Consider the following 22,206-nt stretch of genomic DNA (forward strand, 5'->3'; position numbering starts at 1 on the left):
CAAACATATTTGAATGAACGAATAAGTGAATGAATAAATACACACCAAATGAATGTACTCTCTGTAAATCTCTTCTAACCTATTTTGTCTAATATGTAACTCAGTGAAAAGATTGTTTTTAGTAATTCTACATTGTAATATTGAGTTGCTCTATAACCTAGTAGAAGAAATGGCTGCAGAGATTAATGGTAACATGAATTAAAGGCAGGCTTTCTGAATTTCCATCGCTCCATTAAAGTCAAGAAACAAGTAACTCAAATAGCTGATATGAGACAGAAAATAAATTTTAAGAGGGAAGAAAAGCAAGGAATGTAGATGACAAGGGAGTCCCCCTACTGTTTGTATATGATAACAAAAGATTCCTGTATTCATTGTAGACAAGTAATTCTGTAGTGGTTTTTAGTTGTAGATGTTATCATTGTTGTTTAAACTATGCTGTTTCTTTTCTACTATATAACTCCCTACAAGTGAAGTGGCAAGTGGAGGTTTAGAGGGGGAAGAGGAATTCCTGATGCAGCTGGGTGGTAAGAACAAAAAGGAAAGTTCATCCCATGCTGTTTCTATGCAAGCGGGAATGTTTTCAGTCCAGGTTACAAGGAGGCCTGATTTAGAATCCCTGTCATCTGTCAGCTAGTGGATATTCTTCTTTCTCTCCCTTCCATACACACACTGTTCTATGTGTTTTGGAGTTTAATCATTTTTTCACTATAATCCTTGAAACAAAAAATCTACGCTCTATACCTAGTACATCAATTTATCATGTTGGCTATAAAATCTATTTCTGGGTAACTCTCAGAGAACAACTCAGTGGGCACTTAATAGCCTAATTATCGCTGAACAAGTAGGAACCATAAATAAGGTTTCTACCCTGTGTGGAGTTTGGCAATGCAGACTTTATTTAATCACTGCAGAAGGCTTAAATTTTCTGAACCAACACTTGGTACCCATGAGCTGACAGCTATGAGTAATGGTCTAGGGATGATGCAAGAGAATAATTGAAATGAGAACAGCTTGGGAAATTTATAATGCCAAAGTAAGCAGGTGCAGGAAGAAAGAAGAGAAGCTTGAGGGCCTGGTTCTAGCATAAAACATAAAAACATACCAGAATAGATGACAGCGTTGCCTGAAGACTTGAACTTTGGGTGTTCCAAACTAGATCTTCAGTTTGGTGACGCAAAACTCCTCTCACTGAGGAAAGAACAATATTAAAGAACATTTTTAGATGAGGCCCTATTGTATGTGAGGTGCAGGGACAACTGAAAGTCAAGTTCTTTCTCTTCATTGTTTAGATTTTGGCAGAAAATATGGGACACACTTACTTAGAAAATGTTTGTTACTTTATTCAGATATTTTATTTATATTAGCACAATCTGCCTGAATTATATCTTCTATGAAAAATAAGCTCCACAAGATCAAGGAGTGATGTGGTTTGGCTCTATGTCTCCACCCAAATCTCATGTTGAATTGCGATCCCAAGTGTTGAAAGTGGGGCCTGGTGGGAGGTGATTGGATCATGGGGGCAGATTTCCTCCTTGCTGTTCTCATGATAGTAAGTGAGTCCTCAGAGATCTAGTTGTTTAAAAGTGTGTGGCACTTTCTCCCTCTCTCTCTCTCTCTCTCTCTTTGTCTGTCTCTTTCTCTCTGACTCTCTCTCTCTCTCAGTCTCTTCCCCTACCTCCCTCCTGCTCCACCATGGTAAGACGTGCTTGCTTCCCCTTCACCTCTTCACCTTCTGCCATGATTTTAAGTTTCCTGAGGCCTTCCAGCCATGCTTCCTGTACAGCCTGTGGAACTGTAAGTCAATTAAACCTCTTTTCTTCATAAATTACCAAGCCTCAGGTTATTTATAGCAGTGTGAGAATGGACTAATACAAGGAGGATCATATGTTTTGAGATAATGATCAAGTTACGTAGAAAGCTGCCGCCATTCAGAACTCTGAAGTTGGCCTGACAATAGAAATAAATTTTAGGGACAAAATTCTGAGTAATTGAAATATATGTCTAATGAAAGCCCAAGGCACTTGAATTAGTTGGTACTAGATATTGTAAAGCTTTTGTTGAACTTGCTTACAAATTCTAAGAAAGTTGTTTACCTCTTTTTAGGACACCTTTATGAAAGTAGCTCCACCAACAGGCTCCACATAAAAGGAAGATCTTGCAATACTGTTTGTGGATATAGTTTCCTAAGCAACCTCTTTGTTTATTGTAGACCTTAATCTTCATGCCATTCTCCTACCACTCCAGTTACTGACCTTGGTGTTTGCACCTTCTGCTCAATGTAGGTTCTTAACTCCCTTAGGTCATGATCTCCTAACTATATCTTTTCTCTGTCTGATCCCAATATCCTGATTCCTAGAATCTTCTGCCCATATGCCATCTCCATGGTTAGCCCCGGCTAATCTCTATTAGCATTGCCAGAGGGACTTCAGCAGTTTCAGATTATAACAAGCTTCTTATCTGTTCACTATTTTATCTAGCCTTAGTATTCCAACAGAGATTCAACAGTGACAAAGAAGTATATGAGGAAGTGAGCCCAGGATAACGCTCCAAAATATAAAGCCTCCCTAATGTTTAAGAATGAATGGTTCTATAACACTCTCATCCACTGAAGAGAGCATTTCTCCATCTTAAAGTCCTATGTAATTCATATAAAGCCCAGACCACTTTGTGACCCTGTCTCAGCAGAGTGTCACATTAAAAAAACGTTAGTCCAGCAGCCAAAATAGTTGAAAGCAATGTAAAGTTTTAGTCTGGCCTCAAAGAAAGAAAGAAAGAAAGAAAGAAAGAAAGAAAAAAAGAAAGAAAGAAAGAAAGAAAACAAACAAAAAACAATATCTTATTTGGGAAATGAGATTAAATCACACACACTAAAATCTTTTTAAAAGTTTTTTTCTCTCCCTTTCTCTTTCTCACTTTCTCTGTCTCTCTCACACACACACATACACACAAATGCACACACACATGCACATATGTGCACACACACACATACACATATAACTGCCTGGAAAGACAAGACTTTTCTTTGTCTCTCTTTAAAAATTCTCCTTCCAAGCCCCAACTCAAAAAAATCTTGATTCCTATGTTCTTCCCTACCTTGCCTTTTAAATCTACTATTCTCTTTCATTATTAATTTTCTGATCTTCCTATGTAAATCCAACAAGCCTCTCTGGCTTCTCTATTTTTGTTTATTTATTTGTTACACACACACACACAGAGCTAGGTAGTAGCTGCCTGGAAGGACAGGACAGAGGCTCTTTCCTCTTTAAAAAGTGTGGGAGCTAGAGAGGCTGTAAAAATGCATCATTAGCATTGCCTCACATGTAGATTTTCCTCCTCAGCAGCTGGTACTTCTCCCATGCTGTCACTTCCATGACGTATATTCCACTGAACATTTCAAAGCTAAGTTACCGATGAGTAAAGAAATCATGGAGAATAGAAGCAAATGCAAAGTAGCAAGTGAGTTAGCAGGATACCGTGGCCCTGATGAGTTAAGATGCTGCATACTGGTAGCCAGAATCTTAGCAAGTTTTAAGTCCCAGGTTGACTGGGCACCCTGTAGCCTCCAAATCCAGGTTAAACACCCTCTTCTTCATGATCTGTCATATCCACCTGTTCATTATGGATCATAACAGGATCTCCACAGCGATCTGAATTTAAAGTCAGTATTGAATTATCTGAGATTCTGCATGGCAACCATTATCACTTCTTTGACCTAGATCTCCCATTACCTTTCTTGAGCTCTTCCGTTTTCTCTACACTCTGATTTTTAAGCCTTTACTAGCTGACTTACCTCAGAGAGGTCATGTCTCGGTTGTCAGGGAAGTATTATAGCCTGTTTCAATGCACACTTCCAAGTACTACTTTCCTTTTTCTTATGCTTTGCGCCTATTTCTCTAAACTACTTCTAACTGCCACTTTCCACACCCTGTGGCCTTTTGTCTACAAATATTCCAGAAAGCCCCGGATTAATCTATCCAAAATAGCTGCATGGCTAAAACTCCATTCATATCAGGTTGGCTCCTGTCTCATAAAGTCTAGAGAATGGTCAGAACCTTATATATTTCAGGAAATTAGTTTACACCAGAGCATACTGGAAAAGAAACTATACAAGGACTTCATGATGGATATCAAACTCACCATTGATAAGCTGCAGGGAATCAGGATCTGGATTCAAGGAAGAGTTCCCCAGCAAAAAATTCTGCTGCAATGTCTCAGCAATATAATCTCTGAAGTTACTGATTGTATAAACAACAGTGGGTTTATCATCCAGTTCCACAAGGCCATGGTTTTCCACCTTGTTGGAGTGAAGGCTAATGAGGTCCCAGGTGGTATTGCTGATGGCCTCACCATTGAAGGTAACTGCATAGTAAACATCTACGCCACTATGGATGGAAAGAGAGAACAGATTAGGTTCAGCTAAGGAAGCACAAAGAAAGGAGCATTGAAACCATGAAGAACAAACATTGGACCTAGAGGGGGAGTCTCAAAGAGCATGGATTCTATCACTTTTCTCTGAAAACCCTGGACAACCTTTTGCCGTCCTCTCCTCCTTCCCAGAGAATGAGGGGTCATAGCTCTAAGAATAGGGAAAAGAATTCTAAGGAGGCCACAGAGGCAACCCTGCAGGATGATCTGAGCATCTTCTTCCCCTATGTTCTCACTTCTCCTTTCCTCTTTCAAAGGCAAGTCCTCCCTCTTCACTATGAGCCTACTTCCTTCTTTTCCTATTAGCATTTTCCCCCTAATTTTTAAAAACAGTCTTTCTAATTCCTCCTCACAATGCAAAATCCTCTCACATCACTTCATTATTGTTGTTAGACGAATTATGTACTGAAACATAGTTATTTATTGTGGTAGGAAAATTATGAAAAACTTGGTACTAAAGCAAATTGATGATTATTTTCCTGTAAAATGTAGTGCTGGAGTATTTTCTAATATGACAGTTCTTTCAGGAGACATACTTTTGTTTGATAACCTAGACAATTTACAGTTCTATAAAGTTTAAGACTAAATTGTAAAAAACTATTATGAAGTAATTTTTTTCTTGGCCTGGTAGGAAAAATATCTCTAAAGTTATATTTTTACCACCCTCCAGGGCATTAACCAATTTTGTATGTAACTTAGTAATCTGTTCCCAATTAACTATATGAATTTCTCTTTTTCAGATACTCTAGAAACAAGCTCTCTCTCTCTCTCTTTTTAAAGCTAACTCCCTCATTAATGAATTACGTAAAACCTCAACAAGTACTAACAAACAGCACTTGTCTGGGAATTAGGCTTTTTCTCCATCAACCTTTCCACAAGCAAAAAAGAGGAGACTTCTTGGAACACAGGACAGAAAGACAGAAAATAAATAAGTATGAGTTGATGTGTTGACATTTTCTTAACTAGTCTTTTGGAGAAATAACATCAGAATATAAAATTTTAAACCAAATAAAAATACTCCTCTAGACTCCAACTCAGATTTCTCTAACTAAAAGCTAACAGTTTGTAAGTGCTGATAATGTGACAGGTATTTTACATGCTTTATCTCATTTAATTTTCATAATAACCTGATGAAAGATATTTTAGCTTCAGAATATTGTTGAGGAAACAAGCCCTTAGAGCAGTTAAAAGACTTCCTTTAGATTTCTTAAGATGTAATATGTGGCAGAGTCATAATTTCAACACAGATCTGTCCAACCCCAGCCCCTACATTCTGAACTAGTATGTTACCCTCTCAGTAGCTTCAATTAAACTATTACCCAAAAAAGTAATTATGAGGGCAGCTCAATACCAGTTATCACTCTGGCTTCCAGCCAGTCTCTGCAGCACATCCATCATAGGCAGTAAGAACCCAGCAAGTCACACCAAGATCCCTCCAGAGGAAAGGAGAATACTACCTTCCAAGAGACAAACCACTCAAGACAGACGTGCAGTAAAAGTAATTCACCACTTTCAGACATTCCACAGCAGCAAACTATTCTCAAAACAAAGCATAAAAATAAATTAATGAAAAATTGAATAAAATTTAAAATAATGTGCTTCTTCCTCTGAACTTATATATTCTTATCTATTTCTTTATTTTAACATTCGTTGTTTTGTACAAAGATTTTGTTCACAGTGACGGTGTCTCAGTCTCTCCTTGAGTTTCTATCCCCAGTGCTCAGCTTGGTACCTAGCACAGAGAGGTACCCAGTACCTACTAGATGAACAGAAATATATACTTGTCTGAAGGCAGAAAGAAAACCACAGCACAATCAAGGTATTTACATATCTAAAGGAAATTATCAACATAATAAGGATGATATCATAGAGTCTAGGAAAAAAGATATTAGTCAGCTAATTTATGTTACTAGTTAGTGGAAAGCTTCCGACCAGTATATTGGGAGTTCCTTGTGAAATAGATCCCTAGATTGGAGATGGCTACAATAAGCTATCATGGCTAGATGATACTGGCTGTTGAGATCATCCAACTTCCTCTTTTTGATTTCAAGCTTGTAAAAGAAACTTTTGATTATAACTCCCTACAGATTTTCTTATGAGGAAAGAATGCATGAGCCAGTCAATGCTATAATAATTGATTGGTCTGTTGGCACATATATTTCTCATTTTTAAGTAGATCAATGGGCATCCTAGAGAATTCATTGTCTTTTATGGTTTGGTAAGCATGAATGGTCTCAAGAGACTTCTTCCTGGGAGCACTGGTCTGGACCTGGCCTGGCCTACATGGCACAGATCACACACCCTGGACTGCAGGGAAAGCCATAAACGTGACACTCTCACCTGCCATATAAGGAAGCATCCAGGCCTCTTTGATGTTCCTGTCTTACTCTGAGTGACTTCAATACTGTTTTCCTCCCAGATATAATAGGATACCTCTTCTAATGCAGTGGTTCAGGGCTCTTAAAAGTAGTAACTGAGCACTTTGACACCCTAATGCTCTAAGTGGTAAGAACATCTGCTTGTCTCTAGAACTTTCCTCAATCCTCTAAGCAATTAAAGTATTTCAATTTTGCACATCTGAGTATGTTGATTCATAGGTAATTCCCAATATTATTTACAAAGAAATCAATTCAGTAAAATATGCTAAAATATCAAATGATGGTTCCAAGATAGAATAAAACAATGAGAGGGTCACCTACCAATCAGAACTCACCACACCATATTCCCCCTTGCTCTTTATCAGCCTTCAGTCATTCTGATAGACTGGCAGACCATAGGCACCTGCTCTGGTTCTGGATCTTTGCACATACATTTCCTTCTCTCTCCAATTCCTGTTATTACCTCCCAACCCTTATATCTTCCACATACACATGTACACACACATACAGATACCTTCTTCACCTGGCTATTTCTATTTTACTTCAGCTTAGCTGTCATCTCCCAGGGAAATTTCTTTTTAACATGAAGACGTGGTTGGTGCTCATGTTCTATCTCCTCACCAACTATACAGGCACAATTACTTTTTGGCTCTATGTCCCCAGCATCTAGCACAATGCCTGGCTCATAGCAGTTCAATACGTACTTGTGAAAATAATGAAGAAACAAATGGTCAATTTTGTTCCCTAATGAAGGCAGATAAGACAATTGAATTTATGCCACTTAAACAACAGTACATGATATGCCTGACTTAATCTGAAGCATCTTCAGACTCTAAATATAACAGAGCAATTTTTAACCCTAAAGAACATTCGTATTAGCTTCATATATTTGTATCTTCTGGTTAATCATTTTAGAGACATTGTTTCCTGGCCATAGCCCAGCTCTGTGAGGATGTGCATGCTCTTCCAAGTCTTAGCGTGATGAACCATATCTACCTCTCCAGAAAGGTGAGTTTCTTTTTCAGATTTTTGCACAACATATTAAACTTACTTCTAGTGTAAACATGACTCTAAGATAAAAAACTTTAAGAAAAAAAGAAAAAGGAGGAGGAGGAAAGGCTATGTCAGTTAGCACTTCAGTTGGTTCTTAGGCTATGCAGAAAATCAGACAAGGAGAGTCAAACATTTACTGGGAGCCTACCATATGCCTTGCATGACTTTTAATGTAATAGGGAAAAGATCAAGAGAAATGTTCCTGGATCAAGAAAGCTATGCAAATCAGGCAGTCTGGAATAGATTACTGGTGTTACTCTTTATTGGCAAAATATTTGCCTCTCAATGTTTCCACTGGACATCTAAATATAATACTTCTATTATAATCTACCTTGTCTAGTACAGAAAGTTCATTAAAGAAGATAAAATGCCTCAGAGAGATGTTATAATTTGTTACCATGTTTTTATTCTGGAAAGGGAACTCAAATAAGTGCTTGAGATACCAGAAAACCATCTATTTTGAGGGCCAAGAACATCACTGTGACTCAGAACAGACAGAGTTCTGGCATAGTAATGGGGTACAAATATATCTCAGGATGAGGTACAGAATAAAAGAAAACCAAGAGGCCAAGGAAATACATGAGAAGCAGAATACACATTGGTAGATAAAATAGTATGTGATTGAAGAAAGCTGTGCTGGCTCTCCACACTCAGCAACTCCAAGTTAACTAACCACCACTGGATCATCATCTTTCATCTTTTGAACTGGACTCATGCAGCTGCTATACAGAGGAGAGTTTCTGTGTCTGACAGCTATTTCCAAGGACATTAATCATGTGGAAGTGAAGTTTATCCTTTCTTATTCTTTCTCCTCAGATGCCCTGATTGACTGTTTGATGCATATATTTTTTAAAAATTAAAAATAGTGCTATCACATTTCATCAAGATCAACCAAAATAAGGATATTTTGGAGAAACTCAGACATCTCTTCTTTTATAGCTTCTTCTAGGAAGAAGATACATACTGAAAAAGCCTAAGCTAAATATATAAATTGGGTATACCAGATGGATATATTGTTGATTCACTTCAAATATGTACTACTAAATTAACATAATGAGTACATATTTCCAAAGACATCAATCATGTAGAGGTGAAGTTTACCCTTTCTTATTCTCTCCCCTCAGATGCCCTGATTGGTCGTTTGATGCATATATATTTTAAAAATTAAAAATAGTGCTATCACATTTCATCAAGATCAACCAAAATAAGGATATTTTGGAGAAACTCAGACATCTCTTCTTTTATAGCTTCTTTTAGGAAGAAGATACATACTGAAAAAGCCTGAAGCTAAATATATAAATTGGGTATACCAGATGGATATGTTGTTGATTCACTTCAAATGCATACTACTAAATTAAAATAATGAGTACATTTTAGAAGAGGTACAGAGCAAATAAAAAAGCTTCATGTGCATATAAATGCTTATAGAGAGAGAGAGAAACGGTATGTTATATATCTCATAGACTATTTCTGTGCTATACATTCATTTATACACAGCTCAGAATATAAGTACACTCAAAAGTTACAAATAAATTTTATCAGCTGGTTAATTCCTGACAATGCTGAATAATTTTGAAAACTATACCTAGGTTAGCAATTCTGGGTGACATCACTAATATGGCTGACTAGAGACACCTGGTACTCATCCCCACACTACAAGAAAGGATCAAAGCAACCACAAAAATAAACAATGAGAGAAGAAATAAGGAACAAAGAATATACAAAACAACTAGAAAACAAACAAAAAAATGACATAAGTTCTCTACTGTGAATTATAACCTTGAAGTTAAATAGGTTAAATTATCCATTTAAAATATATAGACTGGCTGAAAGGATAACAAAAAAAAAGACAAACTATATGCTGCCTACAAGAAACTTACATGACCTATAAAGACACATAAAGATCTAGAGTGAAGGGATAGAAACATATATCCCACACAAACAGAAACCAAAAGCAAGTGGGAGTAACCATGCTCAGACAAAACAGACTTCAAGTCCAAAGTTGAAAAAAGAGACAAAGAAGGACATTGTATAATAATAAAGGAATCCATTCAGCAAGAAAATATAACAATTATAAATATACCTGCACCCAAAATGGAGCACCAAGACATATAAAGCAACTATTATTAGATATAAATGGAGAGATAGACCCCAATAAAATAACAGTTGAGGACTTCAACACCCCATTATCTCCCTAGAACAAATCATCTAGAACGAAAAATCAACAAAGGAACACCAGATTTAAACTGCACCACAGACTAAGTGGCCCTCACAGACATTTACAGAACATTTCACTGAACAGATGCACAGCTGCAGAATACACACTGTTTTCATCAGCACATGGAATATTTTCCATGACTGACCATATGTTAGGACACAGAACAAGTCTCAAAAAATTTTTTTATCAAAATTATATCAAGTATCTTATCTGACCACAATGGAATTATACTAGAAATCAAAACAAGAGACAAATTTAAAACTATACAAATAAAGGAAAGTTAAACAATATGCTCCTAAATGATCAATGGGTGAAGAAATTTAAAATAAAAACAAAATATTCCTTGTAACAAATGAAAATAGAAACACAACATACCAAAACCTGTGGGACACAGCAAAAGCTGTAGTAAGAGACAAGTTTATAGCAATAAATGTCTACATCAAACAACTAAAAAGATTTCGAATAAACAACTTAACAATGCATCTCAAAGAACTAGAAAGGCAAAAACAAACCAAACCAAAAAATTAGCAGCAGGAAAGAAATAATAAAGATCAGGGCAGAAATAAAAGACATGGAGACCAAAATAAATATACAAAAGATTAACAAAACAAACAGTTGATTTTTTGAAAAGATAAAAATCAACAAACCATTCGTTAGACTAATGGTCTATAGCATTCTACCATTACTCAAAGCAATCTACAGATTCAAAAAAAAAAAAAAGGAGAGGACCCAAATAAATAAAATCAGAAATGAAAAAGGAGACATCACATCAAATACCACAGAAATGGAAAGGATAATTAGAGACTGCTATGAATAACCATATGCCAATAAATTTGAAAACCTAGTGGAAATAAATTCCTGAACACATTTAACCTACCAAAATTGAACCAAAAAGAAACTGAGCAAACCAACAACAAGTAACAAGATTAAATCAGTAACAAAAAGTCTACTGAAAAAGAAAAGTCCAGGACTGGATTGCTTCACCACTGAATTCTACAGAACCTTTAAAGAAGAATGAATACCAATTCTTCTGAAATTATTCCAAAAAATTAAAGCAGAAAAATTTAATTATTCCAAAACAAGACACGTACCTGACAAAAATTGAAAACTACAGGGCAAAATCCCTGATGAACACAGATGTAAAAATCCTCAACAAAATATTAGCAAATCAAATCCAATAGCCCCTCAAAAAGATAATACACCATGACCAAGTAGGATTTATCCCAGGAATGCAAAGATTGTTCAACATATGCAAATCAATAAGGATGATACATCACATCAGCAGAATGAAGTATAAAAACCATATGATCATCATAATGATGCAGAAAAACTACTTAATAAAATTCAACATGCCTTCATGATTAAAACCCTCAAAAAATTAGGTAGAGGAAAAGCACCTCAATACAATAAAGTCCACATATGAAAATGCCACAACTAACATCATACTGCATGGGGAAAAGTTGGAAGCATTTCCTCCAAGAACTGGAACAAGGCAAGAATGCCCACTTTTACCACTCCTGTTCAGCATAGTACCAGAAGTCCTAGCCAGAGCAATCAAGCAAAAGAAATAAATAAAAGGCATACAAATTGGAAAAGAAGAAGTCAAATTATCCCTGTTTGCCGATCATGTGATCTTACATGGAGAAAAACCCAAAGACTCCATTAAAAAAAATCCTAGATTTGATGAATGAATTTAGTAAGGTTGCAGGATACAAAATCAACTTACAAAAATCCAGTGGCATTCCTATACACAAGTAACAATCTAGCTGAAAAAAAAAAGGCAATCCCATTTACAATAGCTACAAGAAAAATAAAATACGTAAAAATAAATTTAACCAAGCAGGTGAAAGACCTCTGCAAGAAAAACTACAAAACACTGATGAAAGAAATTGAAAGGGATACAAAAAAATGGAAAAACATCCCATTCTCCTGGATCAGAAGAATTAAAATTGTTACAATGACCATACTACCCAAAGCAATCTACAGATTTGAAGCAATCCTTATCAAAATACCAATGACATTCTTCACTGAAATAGAAAAAAAGTCTTAAAATTTGTATGGAACCACAAAAGACCCCAGATAGCCAAAGCAATCCTAAGAAAAAATAACAAAGCTGATGATATGTATCATACTACTAGACTTCAAATATAGTACAAAGCTGTAGTCATCAAAACAGCCTGGTACTAGCAATAAAAACAGGCACACAGATCAGTGGAACAGAAAGAGAATCCAGAAATCAATTCATATCTACAACCAATTAATTTTTGGCAAAAATATCAAGAACATATACTGCAGGAAGGACACTCTCTTCAATGAATGGTGCTGGGAAAACTGGATATCCATATGCAGAAGAATGAAACTAGACTCCTCAGCTCTCACTCTATACAAAAAATCCACTCAAAATAGATCAAAGACCTAAATGTCAGACTTGAAAAACTATTAAATACTAGAAGAAAACATTGGGGAAACACTTCAGGACATTGGTCTTGAAAAAGATTTTATGAATAAGACCTCAGAGGCATGGGCAACAAAAGCAAAAATAAACAAATGGAATTATATTAAACTAAAAAGCTTCTGCACAGCAAAGGAAACAATCAACAGAGTGAAAAGGTAACCCGCAGTACGAGAGAAAATATTTGCAAACTATTTATCTGACATGGGATCAATATCCAGAATATAGAAGAAACTCAAATATCTCCACAGCAAAACAACAAACAATCCAATTTAAAAATGTGCAAATGATATGAATAGACATTTCTCAAAAGAAAACATAAAAATGGCCAAAAAATATATTTTAAAATGCTCAACATTTTCATCAACAGGGATATGCAAATCAAAACCAAAATGAAGTATCATCTCATGCCAGTTAGGATAGCTATTATCAAAAAGACAAAAAATAGCAAATGCTAGTGAGGATCCAGAGAAAAGGGGACTCTTAAATACTTCTGGTGGGAATGTAAACTTGTATAGCCAATATGGAAAACAATATGGAGGTTCCTCAGAGAACAACAAATGGAACTACCATATGATCCAGCAATCCCACTACTGGGCATTTATCCAAAGGAAAGGAAATTAGTATATCAAAGAGATATCCACACACCCATGTTTATTTATTTCAGCACTACTCACAACAGCCAAGATATGGGGTCAACCTGGGTGTCCAACACAGATGAATGAATTAAGAAAATGTGGTATACATATGCAACCAAGTAGTTTAACTTCCAAATGCATTTTAAAACATCTTTTCTTTTCTCCTTTCTTCCCAGTCTCAAGTTGTAACCTTGAAACAAACTGTAGGAGCCTTTTCCCCCTTAGTTTTAAAATATAGCCCTGAAACATACTTTGAAACTTACCTCCCTCCTACCATCTCCCACCATGTACTCCTTTACCCCATGCACATTTATTAAACTGCATGCTTATATCTAATTATATGCTTACTTAGAAGTTCCAGGGGCTAATCTTGAGACAGACCAAGCATGGAGACCCAGCTGCAACATTCCAGAGATTATCTCAAGACAGTTAGTCAACAACCCAGCCATTGTTGAGATGATGCCAGCTGTGCTCCTGTGGACCATGGCTTGAGATAGCCACTGGAACAAGACATGCAGACCTTGTACCCAGCACCCCTCCTGCATGCCTCCCATTCCAAGTTTCCTTTTTTAATCCCCTCTTCCCAGCCTGAAGTTTGAATCATTTCTGGAGGTTAAGCTGGCCACTTCCCCCACTGCTAGCTTTGGAAATAAAGTCACTTTCCTTTCACTGCACATTGTCCTTGTTACTGGCTTTGCAAGCAGTGAGCAGCCAAGCCTCCATTCAGTTACACATACACAATGGAATACTATTCAGCCATAAAAAGAAGGAAATCCTGTGATTCACAGCAACACACATGGACTGGAGGACATTTTATTAAGTGAAATAAGCCAGGAACATAAAATTAAACAGCCTGTGAGCTAAATCCAGCCTACTACCCAAGAGTTACTGAATTTTACATTTTTTAATAGTTGAAAAAAATCAAAAAAAGAACAATATTTTGTGACATGTGAAAATTATATAAAATTCAATGTCCATAAAGTGAAACACAGCAAAGCTCATTAGTTTACAATATATTGTCTATGTCTACTTTTACCTGATAGTGGCAGAATTGAGTAGTTGCAACAGAGACTATATGGCCTACAAAGTTTAAATTATTGGCTACCTGACTCTTAATAGAAAAGTTTGACAAACCCTGATCTGAAAAAGTCAGACAGTGATATTGGAAGTCATATAATATTTGAGTTATGCTCCCCTGGACCTATGGCCTGCTATATTTACTAAACTATCTCCCAATTCAATGGACATTAGAGAAAGTGCCAAAAAGTACCTGTCATTTTCCTTCGGGGACCTGAAAACAAAAATTAAAAATATTAAACAGAGTTTGAGACAGTTATTATTGTCACATCATTCATCAAAGTGCAAGTTCTTTATGTATTTCCTCTGAATTTCTTTGAAATGCTTCCTTAAATAAAAATGCTTGCATAGTATCAGATACTGACAAATTCCTATGGATTGAAGGAAGTGAACAAAGGTGAAAAAAGCATTTTATTTTAAAACCATGGTCTTTATTTTCTTCTAAATTTTAAAAATACTTTAAAATAATTCACATATGGTTATTTCTTCATAAAGAAACTTTTTCAGTAAATCAGCAGAGGACTCCAGTTGTTGGCTTTAACAAAATTGGGAACCTTCTTTTTTGGGATACAACATGTTATGCAGTATTAAAATCAGATGGTACACTGTAAAGTAGTAAGGGTATAGGTAAATGTCAGGACTGATTAATCCACAGTATACTGCATAACCTTTAATATTTATTATTTTATGTAGCAGATGCTTAAATAGAACTTTCCATGTGCCAGGAACTATGCTAAGCATTTTATAAAAATTGATTTAATCTTCATTAAGATTTATTAGTATCCTCATAATATAGGTATAGAAACTACAGACCAAAGAAGATAAATAAGTTGCTGATGGTATTTCAAAAGCATTTTTTTAATAAAGCAGGATTAAGGTAAATTGTCTTTTTTATACAAATGAAAAGTTAAATCCTGGAAATACACCCAAAAGCATCCAGCCAGAAGTGCAACGGCAGGATCTGAAGCCAGGCAAGTTGGCTCCAAAGACTGTGTTGCCCTTCATGTGCTGCCAAGTAAGGGAGGTCTTCAAAGGCCTCACATTCTCAGGTTCTCATCTGAGCATACAACTGGAGGCAGCATCCTGTTTGAAAACTGCTAAAGTTGAATGGGGGCGACTGGTCATGATATGAGACTAGGTAAGTAGGACAACTTCAAATATTTGGCCTCTTTCCACTAAGCCTGCATCACTAACTAGCTAAACAACACTGGGAAAATTATTTAAATTCCCTGTGCTCTGGTTTCCTTATTGGAAAATATGAGCATAGTAACTATCTCATAGCATTGATGTTGGAATTAAATTGTGTGTGTGTAAATATACATATATATATATATAAAGCCTGGCACACTGTAAATGCTATATAAGTGTTTGCTGTTATTTCTGGTAAACTCAGAAGTTTTGTCAAGAACAAGCCAAAGTTGAGATGGATAACATCTAAACTTGGGCTAGAGCATCACCTAAATCATGGCATTGAGTCTAGCATGAAGGTTCAGAGCAAGAAAAGCTATAAAGTCAGCTGCTCTGTTTCAAAATTCCTCCTCCACCCCAGTTTACAAACTCTTGACTTTGGGCTAATACTTCATCCCTTTAAACCTGTTTCCTCCTCTTAAAAATGAGTATTAATAATATCTATCCTAAGAGGGCTGAAGATTAAGTGAGCTCAGCAATGTGGCATACCCAACACAAAGTATTCACTCAGTAAAGTATTCATTCAGTAAATGTTCACAAGTGTTACACTGTGAGTCTTAAGCAGGGAATAAATGTCTTTAAAAGAGGTGTCTGGTTTACTCAGAACTGTTATGTTTAAAACAAGGACTAATGCATCCCTTCCAGAGTGGCTTCATACCAAGATGTCAAAATCACCACACTGACAAGCTTTAGGAAAACACTGGGGCCACATCTCGTCTGCCTTCAGGCTCCTATCAGTGCCAAATAAGACCTACGTAACTTGTCAGCAGCAAGCTGGGGACATGAATTCCTGAATTCTTAACCTAGCCAATTTTAGACCTAATATATCTCTTTGAGTTATTATTTGGTCTTTTTCTAACTCAACTTTCTCACCTGAAAAACTAACATCAAGAATACTAATTTACCAGAAATAGCATTGAGTTACAGCATTCAAACCATTTATTGTTAGAATATGTGTGATAAATATAATGGACATTCCATTCAGAATAAAGAATACTACTGAAAATGTGCATATTTAGATAAGTCTATTTACCTAAATTCAAGTACACGAATTTCCTTGTAGCCTGGTAACCCAGTAAATGCATTTTCAACCTGTTAAAAGTACAAATAAAAATGATAACTATGTAAAAATATGGAAAAATATATAGAAAATAATGCTTTTAAGAGTAGAATAAAAAGTGAACTGTTCACAACTATTAGAAGCTTATACACCTAGCTAGGCATACCCAGGTCAGAAAATGAAAGAAAAAATTTTACCTAAGCACTGCCACATTTTTCTTTTTCATTTTGTCTTTCAAGGTTTTAATGTGCTTTAATATTAATTTTTTCCAAATTATAAAAAGCATACTCCTTGTTGGCAAAGCACTGTTTTTCCCTTATGTGATGAAATGTGAAAAAAAAAATTGTTTCAAAAGAAGCTGTAATAGCATTTTATTTTATTTTATTCTTTTTTTTTTTTTTTTTTTTTTTTTTGAGACAGAGTTTCACTCTGCCACCCAGGCTGGAGTGCAGTGGTGCGATCTTGGCTCACTGCAAACTCCACCTTCCAGGTTCAAGCAATTGTCCTGCCTCAGCCTCCTGAGCAGCTGGAATTAGGAATTACAGGTGTGCGCCACCATGCTCGGCTAATTTTGTATTTTTACTAGAGGCGGGGTTTCACCATGTTGGCCAGGCTGGTCTCGAATTCCTGACCTCAGGTGATCCACCTGCCTCAGCCTCCCGAAGTGCTAGGATTACAGGCCTGTAATAGCATTTTTAAATGTTATTGTTTGGATTTGAAATCTGGCCACAGCACACACACTGAAAAACAGTCTAGTGTTTGTTTTCTGTAAGTGTGAAAGTGGCTGCTGGCATCTTTTTCCTGCTCCTACAACGAAAGAGAACCACAAACACACTCAACACCCAGACAAGAGGCCTTGTGGTCAGGTAACTCCGCTGGTCAAAAGACCAATTCATGAGCATCACATCTGCAGGAGCCAGTTTTATTACTGAGTCTTTAAAATCTAGCCATGTAACTCCAAATGAGCTTAGTGACTGGAGGTGGAAAATAGTATGCCAGATTGGACTAAAGATGTAAAAATAATCAGGTTGAGGCGGGTGGATCACGAGGTCAGGAGATGGAGACCATCCTGGCTAACATGGTGAAACCCGTCTCTACTAAAAATACAAAAAATTAGCCGGGCGTGGTGGTGGGCGCCTGTAGTCCCAGCTACGCGGGAGGCTGAGGCAGGAGAATGGCGTGAACCCAGGAGGCGGAGCTTGCAGTGAGCCGAGATCGCGCCACTGCACTCCAGCCTGGGCGACATACTCCGTCTCAAAAAAAATAATAATAATCAGGTTAGGCAAAAATGCATATTTTAACAAAAATAAACATTAAATCTGTAACATTTCAGAAGGTGACAGCCTCACCAGATGGGTCATGATGGGGCCAACATCAGAACAAAGGAAATAAATTGATGGACCTTGGCAACATCTCTGGGCATCTGCTTTTAACCAAGTTCTCATATGAGGAGAGTGGGATTTTAAAAAAATCTTGGTTCACTGAAGATCTTTATGCCTTAAGAATAAAGATCCAAAGCCAAAGAATGAAACTCTTTGGCTATAGTAATGTGCCCTGTTTTACTCTCTGAAAGGAAATTAAAAACTGTTATAATTCTTGTAGGGTGGTGGGGAGGGGTAGAAGACACAGGACTAGAAATCAGAAGGCTGAGGGTTAGTCTCAGCTCTGTTTCTGCTGGCAGACAGTCCATGCACAGGCCTTCTTTTTTCAGAACTAATACTTCCCTGCCCACCTACCATATTGATTTTAAGATTAAAAGAAATGTACCTAAAAGCACTCCATTAACTGAAAAAAATCATTACTACTAAACCCATCTTAGTGTAGGCTTTGCAATCTGTGGAGTCTAAACATGTATAGATATCCAGTTGCATGAAGTCATTCAACATTGATATTAATAGTCAGTAAAATTTATTGAGGACTGCAATATATCTGGTGCTTTGCTTTACTTCAAATCTCTGTGACAATCCCAAGAGATAATATATTATTCCCGTTTTATGGATGAGAAAATGGAGATTGTAAGATATTAACTTGGCCAAGGTCACACATTTGGTAAGTGACTGAATCAGAATGCATTCAATCCCAGATCTCTCTAACACTGAAGCCCATATTCTTCCCATTGAATTACATTGCCCCTGCCTCATGATAAATGTGCTTTAGAATTGGGACCAAGACTGGGAAAACTAAGGTTCACTATAACTTCTCCCTTGAATTAAAAGGAAGTGGACTCTGTAGAAGAAGGAGTACTTTGAAAGGCAGTAGGAGACCTGATTTTCATTTCTGTTCCTAGAGAGACTGAATGACAATGAACAAGTTATTTGGCCTCCTGAGCCTCATCTGTAAATTAGAGATGCTTGAATACATGACTGCTGTGAGCAAACAAATAGAAAGTCGCCTGTGGAGCACAAGGCACTATGCCTTGTGTCGGTGAGGATCACACCGACACTGGAACTGCCCTCAGGCACCAACCCTCCCAGGCCCATCACACTGACCTTCCCCTCTCTGATGTTGTACTTCGTGTTATCCCAAGCCTATCATGCCCCCACTTCTTATCCTTTTACACACACACACACACACACACACACACACACACACACACACAAAGACTAATAGCTCCTAAACCTCATCCCCTCCAAGCAGGCTTTCTTTCTCCCTGTGTGTCTTCCAGTAATACCTAGAGAAGCTGAGTGAAAAATCCGTGTGATGGTGTCCTAAGGGGAGGGAGCTGGAGGATCCCCTTCAGTTTGAGACATGATCCCCTGCCTCTGCTGTTTCATGCAAAGTGACTATTGGCAGACATTTCATTCCAGGTAAGGGGACAGGGAGTACAGAGATAGGCCAGAGAAGGAGGTGTTCCATGGTAGGCCCAGAACCTTCAACACCATCTAATCACCTCAATAGCTACCTACCTCATCAAGTCCTTGATGAAGATATTTTTCAGAGTGTTTATTGGACTTCTCTAAATCTGCAGTCATTCCATGCAATTGTTTACCTAAACACTAAGCTATATTAAAAGTTCCTTAATCAAAGGACAGAGAAAACCAGACAGCCAGCCCAAGACACTCTTTGATGCCAGGTGGCTACTGGCCTGGCTGACATTTCTTCCACATACCATACAGCCTTGCAACTTGGCCACACCACTAGGAAAATAAATTGTCTGGCCTCCCCTTCCCACATCTGATGGCTACAATAATGCTTTGGCTGAGAGATGCACATTTTTATTTCTCATCTGGACACAGTATCTGGGGAAGAAAATTAATCTAAGGTAATGGAATTGATAAACTTGGCTAAAGAGAACCCCATCAAGAAGGAATGGGAAAAAATAAACGAAGGAATGATGTGCCCTGTCATCTGACAGACAGGGGTAGATAAGCATTCAATGTCTTACTGCACAAAAGCAAAGGCAAACTAGACGGGGACTATGGGTCATTTTTGACTGAAAAATTCTTGAGTTTAAGTCCTATATAGAATTTTCCCAGAAAGTGAAGTTATGGGATGGTCTAATCCACAATTCTTTAAAGAAATCCCTTTTTAAAAATACCTCCAACCAAGGATAGGAGAAACATTTATTTTTCACTGGATGCCCTTTTATGCTTCTAAATTTTGTACCAGTTATTACCTATGTGTTAACTATTGAAAAATTTTCAATTAAAAATACTAAAGATGAAATTAAAAGACATTAAATGTAATGTTCCCTTAAGAAAAACAATACAGTGTGTGTAGTTTCTTAGAGAAGCTTATTTCTCCAAATATTTTCAAGTCAAAACCATGCCACAGAACACATTCTTCCTTGGCTGTGCAGCAAAAGTTGGAAATTGCATTTATTTTTTAGCAGATGGCAAGATTTTTCTTTCTGTGAAAGAATTCATCTGTCCTATGACTTTTCACAGAGTTTTCTGAAGAAATGGCTAAGTAACCACTCCAGGAACCAAGTAGACAAACAATTTGAAACCTAAACCTATCTTTAAACAGTGTTGTGAATATAGGAAACTAACATAGCAGGCATACTGCCTTGTTTGTTTTTTTTTTAATCACCCACCTCTGAAATAAATTCTTCTTCAAGGTGCTGGTGGTGAAAGCTGGAGGAATCCTGTAGTTCTTCCCTGTACTGCTTCCCCAAAAGGTGGATACTGAATTCTGCAATCTGTTCACCTGCTGGTTTTGTGGCTTCTTCTATCACATTCTCAATTTCATTGCTAATCTGAATTTTTAGAGAAAGAACAATAAATGTCAAGGCTTATTCATTCAATCAACAAACATTTATTGATTGTTTCAATGTGTCAGAACTGTGCTAAAGGCAGCTTCTGAAGATAACCTTATTATTTCGTATTTGACTTTGGAACAAATTGGGTAGACTTTAAGACACAGGCTAACAGCCAGGAGAAGTGGCTCACACCTGTAATCTCAGCACTTTGGGAGGCCGAGGTGGGCAGATCACTTGAGGTCAGGAGTTTAAGACCAGCCTGGCCAACTGAAACCCCATCTCTACTAAAAATACAAAATTAGCTGGGCACGGTAGTATGCATCTGTAATCCCAGCTACTCAGGAGGCTGAGGCAGGAGAATCACTTGAACCTGGGAGGCGGAGGTTTTAGTGAGCCAAGATCCACTGCACTCCAGCCTGGGTGACGGAGCAATACTCCATTTCAAAAAAATAATAAATAAATAAAATAAATTAATAAAATAGTAAATATCTGGGTAAATCTTAAACAAATTTTAGCTGTATAAGTAGAATATAATACAGTCTAATTAGTAGAATAAAAAAAGAGAAAGAACAAAAATACTGAAAAGCAGCATACAGGTCAGCAAAATGATCGTTTGAATTACAATGTTCTAATGTTCCTATGTTGCTCAGGATAAGAATAAAGATGTTGAAAAACTTAAAATTTGTTAGGTTGAATACACATTATAATTTATAGGATAAATCCCAACAGAACTGAAATATGGTATATAATTTCTAGAAGAGTAGATGGGAAAATGCATTAGGAAAATAGGTGCACAATAAAACTACCTTGGGCTTCATTTTGAACCAGAGCTACAGCAAACTAATTTTTGTTAGGTATCTCTATATTGTTTTGTTTTCCTACTGGTTCTATAAATTGGCTTAAATCCTCTGTTTTGGATATTAACGTTCCAATTGATTGCATACAATTCCTTAATTTCTATTAAAGTGAATTCTATCTCATTCTATAAATGTTTCCAGATCTAAATCATAGCTATTCTGCCTCAAGTTCAGAGATGCAGTATCACTTTTTATTCATTCATTCACAAATATTTATCAAATGCCAATATTTGCTAGCACCATCTACTTGGAACACGGTTATACTTAGGATAAAAGTATTGATTCGGGTATCCACTCTAGGGATTACCACCAGCCTTGTTCAGTGACAGGGAGGGTGATGAGGCAGAGTGGAGCGACTTAACCTGATTTCATGTAAGTTAAAATGTCCACGTTGGGAAGTGAAGGTGCAAGATAACTAAATTGCATCTTCCTAGTGGATATATTTTGTCAGAGTTTGCTCTATATTAAAAAAAAAACAGGATTTGTGAACCCCCTAATTTTTTAAATGCAGTATTTAAATATCTAACACAATGTTTCTATATTCCTGGGCAATGTGTAAATTTTTTGTTAACCTGTATGTATCTTTTGTGATAGAGACTCAGCTATAGGATTTAGTGTTGTTTAGTGGACAGGTTTCTATTAATAATGGTATATTCACA

The 22,206-nt window shown here is 36.8% G+C and overlaps 1 protein-coding gene across 4 annotated transcripts in view; it reads right to left on the reverse strand.

Annotated features, from left to right (window-relative positions):
- The window catches only part of IMPG2 (interphotoreceptor matrix proteoglycan 2), a 96,845-nt gene that overhangs the window by 29,994 nt on the left and 44,645 nt on the right, over window positions 1–22,206 (reverse strand). For all 4 annotated transcript variants that reach the window (XM_063806058.1, XM_016941572.4, XM_054682105.2 and 1 more), the window contains exons 7-11: window positions 20,526–20,687; window positions 16,463–16,521; window positions 14,435–14,455; window positions 4,138–4,382; window positions 1,103–1,188 (exon numbers count right to left, since the gene is read on the reverse strand). In XM_063806058.1, the coding sequence (XP_063662128.1) occupies window positions 1,103–1,188; window positions 4,138–4,382; window positions 14,435–14,455; window positions 16,463–16,521; window positions 20,526–20,687 (573 nt within the window). The remainder of the gene's footprint in view (window positions 1–1,102; window positions 1,189–4,137; window positions 4,383–14,434; window positions 14,456–16,462; window positions 16,522–20,525; window positions 20,688–22,206) is intronic.

Source organism: Pan troglodytes, chromosome 2, assembly GCF_028858775.2.
Source record: "Pan troglodytes isolate AG18354 chromosome 2, NHGRI_mPanTro3-v2.0_pri, whole genome shotgun sequence".
Lineage (NCBI taxonomy): Eukaryota > Metazoa > Chordata > Mammalia > Primates > Hominidae > Pan > Pan troglodytes.